General features: G+C 35.4%; 1 protein-coding gene and 1 long non-coding RNA gene across 2 annotated transcripts; one reads left to right on the forward strand and one right to left on the reverse strand.

Annotated features, from left to right (window-relative positions):
- Positions 1 to 1,887: 1,887 nt before the first annotated feature.
- On the reverse strand, positions 1,888 to 14,715 carry foxn4 (forkhead box N4). The gene is made up of 10 exons (XM_056457510.1): positions 14,435 to 14,715; positions 13,746 to 13,831; positions 10,197 to 10,360; positions 8,636 to 8,727; positions 8,455 to 8,547; positions 6,779 to 6,900; positions 6,574 to 6,670; positions 6,256 to 6,463; positions 4,722 to 5,108; positions 1,888 to 2,675 (listed from the first exon to the last, which is right to left on the reverse strand). Exons 1-10 carry the CDS (start codon positions 14,582 to 14,584, stop codon positions 2,425 to 2,427), a joined length of 1,650 nt encoding a protein of 549 aa, XP_056313485.1. The 5' UTR covers positions 14,585 to 14,715; the 3' UTR covers positions 1,888 to 2,424.
- Positions 13,175 to 18,101, forward strand: LOC130228976 (uncharacterized). The gene is made up of 3 exons (XR_008837822.1): positions 13,175 to 13,848; positions 15,670 to 15,899; positions 17,778 to 18,101. It is a non-coding gene; the product is annotated as an uncharacterized LOC130228976 (long non-coding RNA).
- Positions 18,102 to 18,387: the final 286 nt, after the last annotated feature.

The raw sequence follows: 18,387 nt of genomic DNA on the forward strand, positions 1-18,387 counted from the left end.
CAACTAATCATTTAAACGACTCTGAGTCGAGTCTTTTATTAAAAAAAATCTATATTTTTAAACAAGGTGCACTTTCAAATGTAACCCTCAGCTGGATGTTTTCATTCACTTAGAGCTGTGTTACACACTGTATGGAAGGTCATTTTCAAAAACCCATAGTAAGGGCTCTTTAATCTGTGATTTGCTGTTGCTATTTAATATTCATTGTTATTACTAATAGTACTTCAGTTAATGCCACAGTTCAATGCAGTCGATGCATAATTAAAACAAATGTTCCGGCAATAGAGCCGACAATACTTGTACATGTATATGCTTAACATGGATGTATATACACTAGATTCGCATATGGACCCTTTGCATGCGTCAATATCGCTTCCACGTTTGTACAGTGCTCCCAGGACAAATGTCATTCAACCGCAGTAGTCAAGACTAAAGCCAATGTGAAGATGTTGGACTTTAGCGCTGCATGCAGGTGTAGGATGCAGAAAACAAAGCACAAAGGCAGAACATTTCATAGGTAAGATTTAGTTTTTTACATTTTTATATGTTACAAACTTTTGTGCTAAAAAGTAGCACCAACTCGCACTAAATTTTAGGCTTATGCTAGTTTGTTCAATAAAATCAGCAAACAATGTAAATGAAGTATGACAACAAGATGCTGCGGTGCTAGAAACTTGTATTATTGTTGGCTACATGAACGAGTCGTTCATAACGGAGATTCATGCACAAGCAAATCGCTCCCTGCTTTAGAATGAGAAGTGAAAGCAGGAGAGGGGGTGTGTTTGAGGACACGGATTAGATAAAATTTAACAGGGAGGGTGGATAATACATTTCCATGCACACAAACACATGCTCTTTGTCGGCAATGCCCATGCGCTCACTTATCCATCGATGTAGAAAAGTGAAGTAAAATAATAATTTTCGTAATTTAAAAAAAAGTATTTGCATACTGACCACCGGAAAAACTCCTGATCATAGATATATGTATATATGTGTATATACAGTTAAAGTCAGAATTATTAGCCCCCTTTGAATATTTTTTCTTTTTTAAATATTTCCCAAATGATGTTTAACAGAGCAAGGAAATTTTTACAGTATGTCTGATAATATTTTTTCTTCTGGAGAAAGTCTTGTTTGTTTTATTTCAGCTAGAATAAAAGCAGTTTTTAATTTTTTTATGAACCATTTTAAGGACAAAATTATTAGCCCCCTTAAGCTAATTTTTTTCGACTGTCTACAGAACAAACCATCATTATACAATAACTTGCCTAATTTCCCTAACCTGCCTAGTTAGCCTAATTAACCAAGTTAAGCCTTTAAATGTCACTTTAAGCTGTATAGAAGTGTCTTGAAAAATATCTAGTAAAATATTATTTACTGTCATCATGGCAAAGATAAAATAAATCAGTTATTAGAAATGAGTTATTAAAACTATTATGTTTAGAAATGTGTTGAGAAAAAACAACACGGGGGAATAAACAGGAGGGGCTAATAATTCAACAGTATCTCTGGCTCTGGATGGCCAGTCCTCCACTGCACCATGGTCCCGCATTCATTTCAAATGGGCGGCTCTATTGACACATTCCTTCCAATAGACAACAACAGGGTAGGTGACATCTAATGTAAATATCCATGTATGCTTAATATAAATATAAAACCACTTTAGTACATTTAATTTGACGCGGACACCAAAATAGGACCCATATGCTTGTCATCTGTATGTAGCTAAACAATTAGTCATTAAGAAATCGAATGCGATCTTTGATCTGAATGTGAAATTTTATTGCTTGCATTTGAAATATTTAGATATGTACAATAAACAATGATTCATGTCACCATTTCAGCTCTTTTCATAAATATAAATAATAAACAAACATTAAAGAGCAGATACAGTGTCTATCACGGTACAACAAAAATACACACATCTACAATTACAAGACTAACAGTTAAATGGACAAAAGAAAGGGGGAAAGTTTTATATTATGGTACATGGAAAAAAAGCTTGGCAACACACGCATGGTCATGTTTCTTAGTGATTATTTTCTGTGTTCCTTTAGTGTTAACTCACAATTTGCATTAGGTTTATGATGAGAGCAACACTGTATTTTGGTCGCAATCCAAGTATTGCAATCAGTATCCTTACACCCCATATACTGCAAATCATGCTCCCTCTCGCCAAATACTTCATAAACATAATGCGTTCAATGTCATTATTATTTATGTCACCATAAATCCATTCATTTCAGTTCACATATACACTGATCATGGCAAATTCTAATTATTTTTTTGGTTGCCTTGTAGGAAATCTGCGATTTTAGGATGTGTTTTGGAGTTTCGTGACACACCACGAAAGCCAGGATTGAACAGCTTTAGAGATGGTCCTGTGGAGTAAAGCTCAGCTTGCTTCATTCATTGTGAGTGCATTTAAAGCAGAACGATAGGTTTTGTTCCTCCTTGTGTGTTCATGTACTGGTTAGAGAGAGCATCAATAGCCGAGTATGAAGAGTAGAGGCCTGTCACCTGCAGGTCTGGGTAAGGCAGTCCTCCTGCACTGGACACTGGCGTGACGTTGCTGGTGTCCAGGTCACAGTCGGACAGCCGAAGTGGAGAGTTACTGAGAGTCCCTAGTGCTTCCAGGTTAAAGCTGTCGTCCTTCATCTCCTCCCACAGGTTTCCTGTATTGAGAAATGAAACGTTTATTAGATATTAGAGTACAATGAGGAAACAGTATTTCAACCCTGTTTATATCTGTATTAAGATGAGTTTGGTTGATCAAATCAATGGAGACACGTTCCTGTTTACACCTGGTGTTTCAATACATCACATTTGTCCACTTTAGCACTTTCCAATTTTCTGGAGTGATCTGTCGGTACATGTATGATGCATCTTTTCTGATATTTTGAAGGCACAATTTGCATATGAAAACAATAAGGTAAATGATATGGAGAACAGCAGCTTTTGTTCATTCTTTGAGAGCAGCAAAACTGCTTTGTGTTAGAATTTGGATTGCTAAGAAAACATTCTCCTTATTCGTCTTTAAACCAAACTTATGATTAATTCAATCTGGCAACAACACGTCCTGTAATATTTAAGAATTAGGTCAATAGGCACAGAGTGAGTGGTCCTTATTGTTATTTGATCCTCATAGTTATTGCACTTCAAAAGCAAGCTAGTCTGACTACCTGACAACATGCATCTTAACACCAGGTGGACATTTAACAGGGACATGTTTTGTGTTGATCTGATCAATAATCATGCTAATGTGTTTAAATGATCCCTCTGATTCTACAGTGGCCACTGGTATGGGTGGCAGGCACACTAACAAGGACAGTAAAGACTGTAACCTATAGCGTTTGCAGCTAGTTTGCCTTTTGAGATCAGTGGAGTGACGGCCACTTTTAATACATAGCCTCACTCATTGCACCAATGTAACTCCTCTAGTTTCCACATTAAGCCACTTCAAGCAGGATTCAATCCAGCGATTCTGGCATGGGAAGGAGGGATCTCTTGGTTTTGATATGTGTTTGCCTCTTGATATCAGGGGAGAGAGGTTTACCAGCACAGCTCTTAGTGCCAGGCCTCCATTTATCTCCTCACATCCCTAAACCTCTCTCTCTCTCATTCGGCTCATGGCACCACTTATTTGAACCAGCAGTATGGGAGGCAGGGGCTCTAAGAAGAGCATTAAAGACCTCTGTTGCTAGTGTGCCTTTTGGGATCAAGGGAGTGTGTTCTTACTAAAGATATTATAGTTTGGCATTTTTAAATTTAGTTTTTATTTGTATACTGTTTTTACATTGACTGTAAATTTCATTTCTGTTTTAGTTTAGTTTTTATTTTGTGAACACATTACGATATAGTTTTTATATATTTAGTTTTAGTTTTGGTAGAGTTAATAGAACACGTCCAGTGTTGACCAGGGTAAAGTTTAGTGTTTGCACAGCTTACATTAACTCTTGTCCAAACCTAGTAATAAAAATAAAACAGTTGTTTGAAGAAACACTGAATCCTAAACCACAAAACTTAATTAAGACAAACTTCCCCACATTAAAGATTAATATGTAGTTAAACATGCCTGGTTTACAATTTCTGGCAAACAATAAAAAGTTAGAACACATGTATTATGTTTATATATAAAGAGTCGCTAAGCAGTCGCAGGTCAGTACTTATTCATTCTGAAAACTATTATTCATTCATTTTCTTTCGGCTTCGTCCCTGTATTCATCAAGGGTTGCCACAGCGGAATGAACCGCCAACTTATCCAGCATATGTTTTATACAGTGGATGCCCTCCCAGCTGCAACCCAGTACTGGGAAACATCCATACACTTTGACATTTATACACATACACTACAGCCAATTTAGTTAATTCACTTATAGTGCATGTCTTTTGACTGTGGGGGAAACCGAAGCACACGGAGGAAACCCATGCGAACACGGGGAGAACATGCAAACTCCACACAGAATTGCCAACTGGCCTAGCCGGGACACGAACCAGCGACCTTCTTGCTGTGAGGTGACTGCTAACCACTGAGCCACTGTGTCGCTGAAAAATATGATTAATTATTTAATTATTATCTTATTTTAGTGTTTTTCAGTGACTGTTATTAGTTTTTCATTTATTATCAGTTTTTTGTGATATTTAACTTAGTGTTTTTGACCAATAGTTTTAGTTTACTACAATAAACTTGGATCTTACTAGCTGGCCTCTGTTACACTAACCTTGCCAGGCAAAGTCCATAATACTGGGGTCCAGTGCATCCACCTCTGAATTGACGTCAGTGTGAACCGCGTAGAAGTCTGTGTGCTGCTTGGCAGGATGCTGGGGAAGCGAGCTGTTTGTCATGTCAGGGACGGTGTGGAGAGGGGGTGTCTGAGCAGGAGCAGGGGAGGACGGTGCCAGGCGAGACTGATTCTGGAGCTGCAGCTGAAGGTGCTGGTGCATGGGGAGGCACTGCAGAGACAGAGTGACCACTGGCTGTGGCTGCATTTGAGCTGCTAGTGGTAGGGTCGGCCCTGGTGGGCAGCTAGGCAGGCGGGTCATGCCAGGGTCAATAGACTTCTGTCTGCAGCTCTCTGGTCTGTCTGTGATGAGTTTGTCTAACTCATCTGATAAAAGGAAAAGTACAAAAACGGCAAAATTAATGTCAGAATGTACACAAGTAGATGTTTTACTCTCTACTACTGTACAATTTGTCATTAACCTTTGCATAGCTGTATACAATCAGGTTATTATTCTGTTTTAGTTGTCTTTTTTATTTGTTCGTATCAGTGTTTCCTATGGCATTCTGGATGACAGTGTACTATGCAAAGTTAGAAGAGCCCACAATGAAGTGTACAACATACTGGACCACTGACATGGCTTGATAACTGTAATATAAGGAAAATATATTGAAGTGTTTTGTTGCTAAAGATGGACATTATGAGTGGGTTATTTACTAGGTACTTTATTGCCTACATTGCAAAAATGCTTTTCTTACTTCTAGTGTTTTTGTCTTGTTTCTTGTCCAAATATCTTAAAATTCTTAAAACAAATATTTTCTAGACAAGCAAAAATACTGTGTTGTTTTCAGAAATAATAAGTCAAAATTAAGGGAGTTTTTCCTTAAACAACCAAAATAATCTGCAGTTCGTGTAAGCTAAATTTTCTCATTCCAAAGCGAAACCACAATTATTTTGTGTACCCCATTGGCAGATTATTTTGCTTGTTTTAAGGCAGAGGTACCCAAAGTTGGCCCATCTGAAATTAAAAATTTCATTTTAAATGGTGTAAATGAATAAGATTTTGTTTAAAATGTACATGCGAGGCATAGAGGACGGTGCAGAGACTTAAATAAGTGAATCCAGGCAAAGGCAGCTTCTGCTTGACTAGTGTATTCAGCATTGAACTCCACTGTCTCATAAATATGATTGTTTATGTTTTTATCGCAATAAGTCACCATTAAAAAAGTAATACTGCATTTGTTAATACTATTCAAAGTGATGTTTTCTATTTATTTTTTAATATCATAAAAGGAATTAGGCAATTACCCATGGCAACTTTAATGTAATATAGGCTCACGACCATCAATGATGTTTGGTTTTTGGCCCTTCATACGAAAAAAGGTTGGGCATCCCTGTTTTAAGGAATAACTCAATTTTGACATTATTTCTGAAAACAAGACAATGTTTTTTCTTTTCTAGAAAATGCTTCTTGATTTGAGAATTTTTAGATATTTGGACTAGAAACACTGATAATATTCTGAGATTTGGAGACCTGGATTGGCCATGCTGCGACGGATGGCTGGAAGATCTTTGCGTTTCCATTTCTGCATTTCTTCCTCCATCTTGTCAATCTTCGCTGGATTGAGCGCCCAAAGACATCCCTTTCTTGAGGAGCCGCTCATCTTATTCTCCACCTTCTCGAAGCACTTGTTCAAGGACAAGTTGTGTCGAACAGAGTTCTTCCATCCGTCAGGTGCTGTCTAAGAGGCATAGCAATCAAAGATATTCTGTAAGTAACATTCATTATATTTCCTGGTGTGTTAGATTAGTCAGTCTATTTTATCAGCATGGTTTTATTCAAATTCCTCACCTTGAAGTAAGGGAAGTGCTCTTTCATAAAACTGTAGATCTCGCTAACTGGAAGACTGCCTGTTTTGCTGTTCTTCAAAGCCATGGCAATAAGACAGCTGAGGAATAGATAACAAATGTAGTCATCTTGAGATAAATAGAAATCCTGCTCCCTTTCCAGAGGAAAATACAGTTTTAGTGGTTGTCGCTGTGAACTTTAAAATCACCTGTAAGAGTAGATGGGCTTGGGGAAGGACTTGGGCTGCAGGTCCTGGCTGTGAGCAGTAATCCGGGGTTGAGGAAACAAATTCTGGCTGTTGTAGTTTCCATACAGTCCACCAGGTGAACACTAAAGAATATAACACAGAAATGGATCTTTAATAATTTGTAAAGCAAATAATTCCAGTCCTTGATGCTGATTAGTCCAGTGCCATGTTTTATGACCACGTTATCATGACAATCTGTGAATAACTGGGCAACGTAAAACAACATGCAAATAATATATTTTCAAAAAATGTTGATCATGTTATATATTTCAGCAAATACATGAGTAGCTTTGATTACCATTACTTCTATAAAACCCTTTTCCTATCAAAGAAATACTTCCTGTGCAGGAGAAAGACTAATGTGTTTTTGCAGATGGAATATTATTTAAATGTTTCTTGTTTGATTTACACTGTTACTACAGATGATACTTTGGTAACACTTTACAATAACAGTACGTGAATAATGATGTATTAATATAAAAAGTAAACATGACTTTATTATGAATTAATGATGAGTTAAGGCGTGCGCTAATCATGAACTAACTTTAGTGTCGTTGTATTTGCTCTGTCTATATTCTGCACTGTCTGGAGCCAGCACCTAAGCTTTTCACTCATCACAGCACTCGTGCTGCTGATGATGTGACAATAAAAGTGATTTGATTTGATTTATCTACAACATCATTCACAAGAGTTCATGTGTGAAAAACAGCGACCTTAATTACTTGTTAGTGCATGTTGTCAATTAATATATTAACATTTAAGTTTAAGCTATATGTAACCAACATGAACTCATGAGCGGTTAATGTTTATTTATGTCATGACTTTACTTGGAGGGGCACATCACCATTAACTCATCCTTAACTACTCACGTACTCCTGTGTTTAAACTGTTCATGACGTTGACAGAACACTTTTATATTGTTATTCAGAGTAAACGCACTAGACGAACATGCATAAGAAGTTCATGAGTAGTTAAGAAGGGGGTAATGATGATGTGCCCCTCCAAGTAAAGTCATGACATAATTATATATTAACAGCTCATGAGTTCAAGCATAAATTGATGTGGTAAATAATACATTATTTAACAAACAATCATGTACTAACAAGTAGTTAAGGTAGCTGTTATTCACACATGAACTCATGTGACTCATGCTGTAGTTAAAGTTAGTTCATGATTAGCGCATACATTAACTCATCATTAGTTTATAATACAGTAATGTTTAATTTACATATTAACATCTCATTATTCATGTACTGTTATTGTAAAGTGTGATCGATACATCTAATGTACATACCTGCACTAGTCTGTGCTTGTTAAACAAGGCAAAACAAAGCTTTAAAAATTACATGTTAATAAACAACAGAGTGCTTAAGAACAATGGCAGTCTTCATTTTAATTTGAGTTCTTTTAAATGAGGCAAGTTACAGCGAATATTTTTCTGGCTGATGAATGAAATATAATATATTTACTTAAAACATTAACATACTTGTATTGCTGGCTTTATTAAGTATACTTTATATATGTGTTGTGTGATAGCCGTTATATAAAAGCATTAAGGCGCTGTGAGTTTTCCACTTCGTGACTATATTGTATTTACAATTATTGTCTTTATAAATCATCCCAGTTACTGAACCAACCTGTTGGTTTGCTTGGGTGAAAGTGAGCACCTGCTGAGGAGCCGTCTGGTACACTGATGCGGCACATGGAAACCCAGGGGAAAACTGGGGCATCTACAAAAATAAGATAGAAAAACTATATAAACACTGGCATATTTTGACTCCATCATTTGAATTAGTTTGAATCTGAATGATCACTTACGCTGTTGATGGCCAGAGGGCTGTGCTGCATTTCACTCTGTAGATGAATCGCAGATCCTGCTCCTCCTGCTACCGTCATGCTGTTCAACTGAGCTAAAAGTTTTAGCAAAGTGTGAGTATACAGTTTTATTTTAAAGTTGGATATGATTTTTGAAATAAGGATTTAATGCAGCTCCATTTAAGGCACATCTTTTAGCAAATCCTTTTTTTTTCTTCTTTTATAAATAATTGGGTTAAAGAAACATCTAAACAGTATAAAGCCTTGGTGGACTTGACTCCAGACTGAGTGCAAAATAGCAAATATGCAGAAGAAATATAATAGACTATATATATATATATATATACTCCTCACAAATCTATCTTTTAAATTCATATTTTAATAGGAAGCTAGACAATATTATATTTCTGCATATCCATTAGATTAGACATTAGTGAAGCCAAATCTGGAGCTTATCTAACAAAATAACTTACGATAACGGTCCAAAAACTAGTACACCCATATTTATATGTTATAGAAAAATATTAAATACAAATTTAATAAAGAGGAAGAATTAAGAGAATAAAAAAAGACAAATTTAGTTAAAATTCTGTAGGTTGTATTTTGTTTTTGCAATATTTTGCTTGACTTTAATTGTATTATCTTTTAATTTCTAAATATGTTTGGTGACTAAAATATTATTTTAATAAATATATCTATTTAATAAATCTGTTTTGTTTAAATGCACCACAATACATCGCCTATATTCACTGAGAAATGGATAAAAATGTTAATTTTCAATTATGCTGAGCACTGTATATACGCACAGAAACACAGTTTAAGGCAAAAATGTTTAGACCTCCTGTGAAATATTCCTGGGGTTCCCAAACTTTTCAGCACGTGACCCTCAAAGTAACCATGCCAGTGACTCGCGACCCCCAATATTCTGTTGTGTGGTTATAAATATATCAACCTTGCACACACAGGGCACACATAGAATGTTACTGATAACTATTGTTTTGTTCTTCAGTAGGTTATGGATAAAATATGGTAATTCTAATAGTTTACTAAAATAAATTTGTTTTTGGAAATCGCCAAGCGATGTCCCCCCTCAATGTCCCGTGACCCCCAGTTTGGGAACCACTGAAATATTCTAAAAATATATATTTTTTCTTCTGAAGACGGTCTTATTTTTTCTATTTAGTTTGGCTTGAATAAAAGCAGTTTTCGAAATAATATATAATGTCAATTTTATTAGCCAAATTAAGAAATATTTTTTTGATTGGCTACACTGTTCTCCAGTGATTTGTCTAATTAACCTTATGGTTAATCTAATTAACCCAGTGAAGCCTTTAATTCACACTTAAAGCTGAATACTATCTAACATCTTGCAACATAACTAGTAAAATAGTATGTAGTGTCATTATGGCATTCAAGAGAATCTATTTTTTAGAAATTAGTTATTAAAACTAATGTTAAGAAAGTTCTAGTTGATTACTAGTTATAATGCAAATCTAAGATAATGTCTCTGATTTGTTTTGATGACATTTATACTCTAAATGTCCACAGTGTGTAAAGATCTGACCTGACTGTCGCTCCAGTAGGCTGCTTTGAGCAGAGCTGGTGAAATCTGGCCGTCCACCCCCAATCTGTTGCAGTCGGGGAACATCCACAGAGGTGAGCCAGGACAGAGACTGAAGATCACCAGGCAGCTCGTCCTTCAGCTGTGAAGGGTCTGTAGTCAGGAGTCTGCACAACACAGTAGCACTCAGTACTCAAACACAATTATCAATAATATGTAAAAAAAAAAAAAAAACAATAATAATAAAAAGAGAATGAGGTAAAATTGCACTATAATCAGCAGAATTTAGCTTTCTGTCATTGCCTATTTTTAAATAAATAATTTTTTACTCACATCACCAAATTCTTTTTTTTGTTTTTTAAGTTTTCTAGTAAATAGAAAACGAGCAGGTCTTCCTGTAAATCTGTTGTTTGGGAATTGAAATCAAAATACCTCCTCAGACCTTATCCAGTGTGGGGAGAGTTATTTACTCAGCCATTTCTTCATTTGCTCTAAGCATCAAGAGAGCAGAGAAACCCTCTTGAATTCTCTCCAGACTTCCCTACAAACTCGCTATTCAGTGCAATAATTGGGGTCGCTATGACAACCCTCACTTTTCAGTTATTTTGTGTGTCTGGACACTTCAGTGCCCCCCTCTCCATTAAACCAAGCTCTAACGTTGGTCAGGTGACCGCTGCCTTCTTCACTGTCATTGGCTGAATCATATGTAAACAACGCATGAGATCATTTGAAACATGGGTATGTGGCACACGTTGCCTGCAACAGTTGGTCCAGCCCCATTGAAAAATGATCACCTATTGTGTCCCAAACGACAAATCTGCACAGCGGCACGTGGCTCTATTGTTTCGCCCCCAGACCCTTCCTTGATTGTCTTTACCGTTTTTTTTAACCAACCCCTTGCATTAATCTACTGGAATGACAGGCCTCACACAACGGAGAAAAATAGGATGCCATCTGTTTCCCTGTCCCTTTCCACCCAACCCCTGTCCCCTTCTGCCCCATCCCCCCCGCCTGGAGGCATCAGACAGTACCTAAGGGGGGTAGTTGAAGGAGTTGGAGGTCAAGCCACACTGCACACACAGTCTGCCACCTGAATAAATTACAGCATTGAAGGAAGAACTCAGGGACGTGGCCTTGAGCACCCTGCTTACTCTGGTTTGGAGCTTCTGAATAATTATCTATTACACACACACACACACACACATATACACTTGCAAATATGAAACCCTAGACACGAACATGTCAACACTACACTGTCATCATGTGCTTTGAAGAGTCTTCCTAACGCTCGACCACATACAAAGACATGAAAAAGACACCTTGCCGATCAAACAAAACAGTTTAAGATCTGAATTTATTGCAACTTATTGATTAATCAGAAGTTCTTTAGGATACTGCTTCAGTTTATTCATGAAAACACACGTTGTTACAATGTTAATAAGCACTTTTGTAATGTTGTAGGTTAATATTAGCATGTGAATAATTAATAAAGAGTCAGGTTTTCTTTTCTGTTGAGTGATAACATTCATTTATTTAAGAAAACCATTGAGAACACATTTGAATAGTTTTTTTGTTACGCGGTTTTGAGCTCCAGAATTGCTTTACATGAATAAACTATTTTCTTTTTCTTCCATTTCATGGAAAAAACAGTTTTTAATGACACTTCAGTTTGTTTCAGATATTGATGTCCTCATTAATATGTCTCTTTATTGATTATTCATATGCTAATATTTACCTACAACATTAATAAAGTGTAATTTAACCTTAAAACAGCATGTCTTTACACTGTAAAACCCAAAAAGTTAGGCTAACTTTAACCATTTGAGAAAACTGATTGCAAATCATTTAAGTTCAAAAACTAATCCTAATAAATACTGTGAATTTAATCCACTTGAGTACTGTAAAACCCAATAAGTTAAGGCAACTCAAACCGTTTGAGGAAACAGATTGCTACAAACTATTTGAGTGAAAAAACTCATCTATATGAGTACTGTGAACTTACTCCTTTTAAGTTAAAGTAATGAAGTATTTAATTAACCCATTACCTTCAACACTGAGTTTAAAACTCTTTTCAAATGAGTAGAATTAACTTTCAGTAAATTTTGAGTTAACTACACTCATTTTATTTGATAAAGTTGACTGTTGGGTTTTACAGTGTACGGATTAATTATGAAATCATGTCCTGGTTTGAAAAAAGTAATTGTGAATTCAGTGCATGTTTAAATGAAATTAATTGGCACTAAACTTTAGCATAGTATGAACCTTATTATAATAAAAATAAATAATAAATATATGTAATAAATATATTTATGTATTATTTAGTATTTAAAATCCTATATACAAAGTTTGAGAAATTAAACAGATCTAAAAGCTGGCAATTTTATGTTGCAAAGAGCATCCACTTGTGCTGCCACACTGTAAAAAGCAGTAGCTGTTCTCACTAATAAAATTAAGTGCAGTTACCTTATTATGAATAAGTTTGTTCACCTTACAATAATTAAACAAGTAATCCCAACTTTTTGGCTAAAAGTTTGATTTTTGGCTTTTTGGCTAAAAATAGATTCAAGCAATGTTGACTTACAAAAATATGTATTTACAACTTTTGAGTGTCAAAAGCATGTTAAGTTGACCTTACTTGTGTAAACCGATTGCCTTAAAATTTCTAAGTATTAATTTTAAGTGAGCATAACTTAAAAAGTTTGTATTTGTATTTAATAACTTCTTAATAAAGTAAACTTCTAGTTGTGTTAACACTAGTTGTGTTAACTTCTTATTAGTGTTTACATTACTATGGCTGCACTGAAAGTTTTAATATAAGAAAACTGTTTCAAGTCTTTTTTTTCTATTGATACACAGAGTTAATAATGTAAAAGAAAAATAATGGAATTCATTATAGGTATTAAATAAAAAAAGAAAGCTTCATTAATTGGGAAGACGGGTTTGTTTTGGAAAGAATTCATAACATGCCACATAAACTCAGTTTTTGGAGCGTCAAGAAAAGGGGGCCTACATCCTTGTACTTATTAGCATTTCTGAAGTCTAATTGTAAACCCAGCTGTGTATTGTACAGTTTACGGTCATTAGGGTGCAGTTATACAAGTGGAAGAAAAAATGATTTTATTTGCTCATTGATGCAAATCATTACGTGTCCCACAGAAAGGGGGAGGCGGGCGCACACAGTCACGGTTTATCACAGCTCAAGTCGCCCTCGTTTACATTCTAATTGGGATCCACTTCTCCTTGGTGACCCGTGGGGGCCCCTGCCAAGATCCTCAATCCCTCCGTGTGCCGACAGCGGGCGTGTAAACAGAGCTGATGCTTTCTGACAGATCCATTCAGAGCAAAGATGATGTATTCTCTCGCTCTTTTCTTTTTTCACAAACCCCAATTCCCTGCCTTTCAAAACACACCTTTATTTTACAGAATAGGGAAGGTGGAGATTGAATTAAGATTAGCAGTGCTCTTCTTCTTCCCGAAATTATCTTTTTATTCTCTAATCTGCTCAAGGTTGAAGAGCAATGGGCTCAGCCATCAAAGGAAATCACCCCCTACCTGTAGTCTTGTGCGGAGGTGTGGTGACTCTGTCCGGGGTTTTCATGAATTCCCGACATCCTGGTTGTAATTCCACTTTCAATCATCTTCTGGCAGATAAAATGTGAGTAAATGAACCATGCAGAGCAAAGAATAATAAAAAAGAATTTTAGAAACGTGCATCTGCTCTTGATAAATGCAAATACACAGTACAAATGTGTCTTTTTTTATTTTTATTCCAAATTTTAGAATAAAGACAACTATCAGACTGGTTTTTCATGGTCACATAAGAACACAGTAATTTACTAAATTAATTAAACCGCCAATTAACTACAAAACAAACGCATAGACGCAATAATTAAGACAGGGCATATAAAAGAAAGGAACATTTTAAACTGTAGAGTTTATGAACAAGTGCAGAAGCGACATTTGCTTTGTTGACTAAACGGGGATCATCAGACGTCATCAGTCACCGTTAACTTACCTGTCAGTCTGCTCGCATCAATTTAATCGCGTATTTTTAACAGAAAACGTTAAATATTTCTTAAATATTGACGATTTTTGCAACTATTCAAACCTTCAGACATTTATGTAGAGACATTATTGTTCAGACATTATTAACTGTTATTTGTCATTATGAAACAAGTGCGCAGCCTCTTGTCATATTTGAAAGGAACAACAATAAAAGCACGAAATAAACAGCATCTTACCTGTTTGTTATGATGTTGTTCTGGGATATAGAAAATCTTTGATAACGAGACAGAGGAAAGCTCTAGTGTTGGTCGGGGCACTTGTTGTCCCGCACGAAAAAACCGTTTTTTAAATTTCCCTCGTCCGTGCGGTTCGCTCTGGACGGTCATGCGCACTGTGTGCACGCGCAGCGCGAGCCGTGATGAGAGGAGGGGGTCTCGCTCTGACTGACAGCTGTTGCCTTGCCTGCACAATCACGAAGATTATCTGTCAGAGCATCTCACCCGACTGCTCTCCACTGTTTTTGTTTAATCAATACCTTTCTTCCTCAAAGACTTGCTCTTTTCTTCCCAGTTTTCTTTGTGCAGTAGTGCACAGGTGCGCCTTTTCGGGTCCAGTCCAACTTCTTATGCCCAAATATAAACAGAAATTGGAGTTCAGAAAAAAAATCCTTCTATATAAGAGCCATATTTACATAATATAAATTCCTAAAAAACATAATCTCGGAAAAAAATGAATAGAAATCCCTGTGAAGCCGGAGAGCTGGAACAGTTTCAGCAGTGATTGCCATGTTCCTTGTAACCAAGGCAACATAAAATAACACAGACAAAAGTTCCTGATATTGTTGTTAACCTATCTGTATGTAGGACCATTCTTGTTTTATACAGCCCTGAATAAAGACACATCCTATCCCTGCGGGTCTGTGGTATATTCTGCTCTAGTAAGAGCAGTAGTTAAGTGTATGGCTTGAGATTTAACCGCCTTTGAAGCCGCGTCCTTTGCTTACACAGCGGCGGGAAAAACGCGCTGAGTGGCGCGCGCTGGACATGACAGATATCACAGATCTGACAGACTCGCCTCAGGGCTGAAAATGTATGAGCACACGGTGAGTTAACGCTCTTCTGTGAAATAAACACAAAAGACAGCGAATAAAGATACCGAATGGATAAAAAGTATGTTTTAATACGCTTTATGTTAGTTACACAGGCTAAATAGAAATACTGAGTAACTTAAACACATGAATATAGCACACATTAGATTAGAATTATTTGTTGGTGGTGATTAGAGTTACAGATATTATTTCAACTAAAGCAGTAAAGCTATCGTTCAACAGCATATTGCAAGTTTAAAGAAAGCCAGCATAAACTAATTGCAACTACCTGAAAAAAAGTAATATTTGATTCTTCATCATATGCTAATTTTCTGTTTGTTTTTAAACATAACTTCAGGAAAGTTTTGTATTTTCAAAATATAGGTTGCAAATCCTGTGGGAAGTGATCCGGCCGGTGACGTTAATTGACTTGAACCACATGGGACACTACAGATGGTAAATCGCGAAGTCACAATGGTCACAATCAATGCGCACTTGCAACGGACAAAAAGACGCACCCAGAGAAGAAAACCCTGGGTCTTAAAGCCCGCGTGTGTCCCTGTCCTGATGCTCTGCCACTGGACTCCATCCACTATTTGCAAAGTTTTGTTATGGTAATGATAAATAATGCTATTCTATTGATTTGAGTTAGTATAGCAAATCCTTCAAGGTAGTAAACATTAAGGATGAGTGTAGACAATCACAATTGATTTTATTGAAACGTGCCTGTTTCGTATTATGTTTATCATCTACATTTGTGTTTCATGCTACATTTGCTATTGTTTAGCTGTCCCTCTGGACCTCCTTATCTGGTGGACAGAAAGGCCATTTATGGAAATTTGAATTAGGGTTATGTATTATTATTCAAGTATTTGAAAATGTTTATGTATAAATATATTTAGTATTTTAAGGGATTTTGTATATAGTATAAATTTACAGTACACGCCTCACAAATCGTTTAAATTCATATTTTAATAGGAAGCTATACAATATTATATTTGTGCATATACATTAGATTAGTCAGTGCTGAAGCCAAATCTGGAGCTTATCTAACAAAATAACTCACGACAACGGTCCAAAAACCTGTACACCCAAATGTATATGTTATACAAAAATATTAAATACAAGTTTTAAAAAAGAGGAAAAATCAAGAGAAGCAAAAAATTGAAAAACTTAGTTGAAATGTTTTGTATTTAATTGTATTATCTTTCAATTTTAAATATGTTTGGTGACTAAAATATTATTTTAATAAATATATCTGTTTATCAAATCTGTTTTGTTTAAATCCACAAATTACATTGCCTATATTCACTGAGAAATTTATATAAATATTCATTTTCAAAATGGGATGTACTCAATTATGCAGAGCATTGTATATACAAAATTAACTTACTCCACGTTATTGTAGTCTAAATCTTAAATGCTTTTAAGCTCATGTTTTATCTCTTTAAAAACATTTTTAAATATTAAAATATATATTTTCCAAATGTGTTTCTCTGTATCACTGTAAAAACAAAAACTGCTATTATGCTAACAGTTTTCTCAATTTGTGATTCTTGTGTTAACTTTTTAAAACTGTATGTTACATTTTCAGCCTCTAAAGAAAGTGTGTGTGTAAAATAAAAATGCTTACAAAAAAAAAAAAGTTGGTCAAAAATTTACAGCATCAGAGGGCTAATGTTTATGTTTTTCACTTTATTAAAAAAGCAGTGATTTTTTTTTCTTTGTGTTCGTTTTGAATCATTAGCCTAAATATGTATAATGCTACTGCATTAAATGATAAAACTTAAGCTAAGAACATGTGCTTATGAATGTGATGCACTGTAAAACTTAAAAACTTAAGGAAACTTTAAGGAAACCGATTGCAACAAATCATTTAAGTTCAAAAACATCTATATGAGTACTGTGAACTTACTTCATTCAAGTTGAAGTAATGAGATAATTAGCAGGTGTACATAATTAATATGCTCAATCAACACTTACTTAATCACTTCATTTACTCATTAACTTCAACACTGAGCTCAAAACTCTTTTTAAATGAGTAGAGGTAACTTAGAGTAAATTTTGTGTTAACTACACTCATTTCATTTTAATACTGACAAATTTGACTACTGGGTTTTACACTGCCATCTACTGTATATTTGGTGATCTATTTTAATCTAAAAAGCAGATGGTACAACAGGTTGGTATGTTGAAATGTATCCTTTTTAACAGCTTGCCTATTTTACTTATACTAGTCAAATTTAGGCAATTTTGTGGATGGAATCTCAGTAGAAAAATTGAGTTTTTTATTAAAATAACCAAAAACCACCACCTGCATTTATCTGATGCTTGCCACCACTTCTCAGATTGTCTTTTGACAAACAGGAGGCCCAACACTTTACAGTTAATTTTGGGTTGTTTTGATTTTGATGTTGTTTTAACCCAGTCACTTGTAGCGTGAGGTCAGCCATCTTCTGTTTTTACCCCTGTTTGTTCTTTCTGTTTCCTAGACTAATGAGAGACATGGAGTGACCTTTTGGCCGGCTGTGTCCCAGACTGAATTACACTGGACCACAGAAGTGGATGAGTCCACGGCATTGTCTTGAGAATATCTGTCTTTGATGGGTCAGAGAGTTCATTAGGAAAGCTTAAAAAGCTTTAGTGTCCACATGGTCAACATAAGTGCCCATTGATAAATAATTAGGCACAACACTGTTGGCTCTGCTGACAAAAACATCTCATTTCAGATTCTGTTGTCATTTCTTTTGTCATTCCAAATTAACAATACTGACCTTTTTCCTTCTATTATTCATAATCAAACCCAAAGATTTTAATTTGGCTATGCAATAGATATAATCATATTTGCTATTCACAATTTTAACATGCTTTTTTAAAAGTTGTGTTTGGATAACAAAATAAAGTAAGTAAAGTTCATATTTAAACATTGTGAAGTAATTGTAAAACATTGTTTCCCATGTAAAATGTATTCTAAAGTTTACTTTGTTATAGTAATGACTGATTTCTTTACAAAAAAACATGTACTAAAGTTACTTAAAGGCCCTTTACTTTACTTTAATAAAATGTGGACTGTTAATATAACAGAAGGCTTGGGAAAATATA

Source organism: Danio aesculapii, chromosome 5, assembly GCF_903798145.1.
Source record: "Danio aesculapii chromosome 5, fDanAes4.1, whole genome shotgun sequence".
NCBI classification, from domain to species: domain Eukaryota; kingdom Metazoa; phylum Chordata; class Actinopteri; order Cypriniformes; family Danionidae; genus Danio; species Danio aesculapii.

Bases quoted from the DNA above. Each gene is read 5' to 3' on its own strand.
- foxn4 (XM_056457510.1), bottom strand. From the start codon at position 14,584: ATGACCGTCCAGAGCGAACCGCACGGACGAGGGAAATTTAAAAAACGG. The intron at 13,832-14,434 runs GTAAGATGCTGT...ATCTGCCAGAAG, and splicing joins AACAACATCATAACAAACAG to ATGATTGAAAGTGGAATTAC. The intron at 8,548-8,635 runs GTAAGTGATCAT...TTATTTTTGTAG, and splicing joins GCCCTCTGGCCATCAACAGC to ATGCCCCAGTTTTCCCCTGG.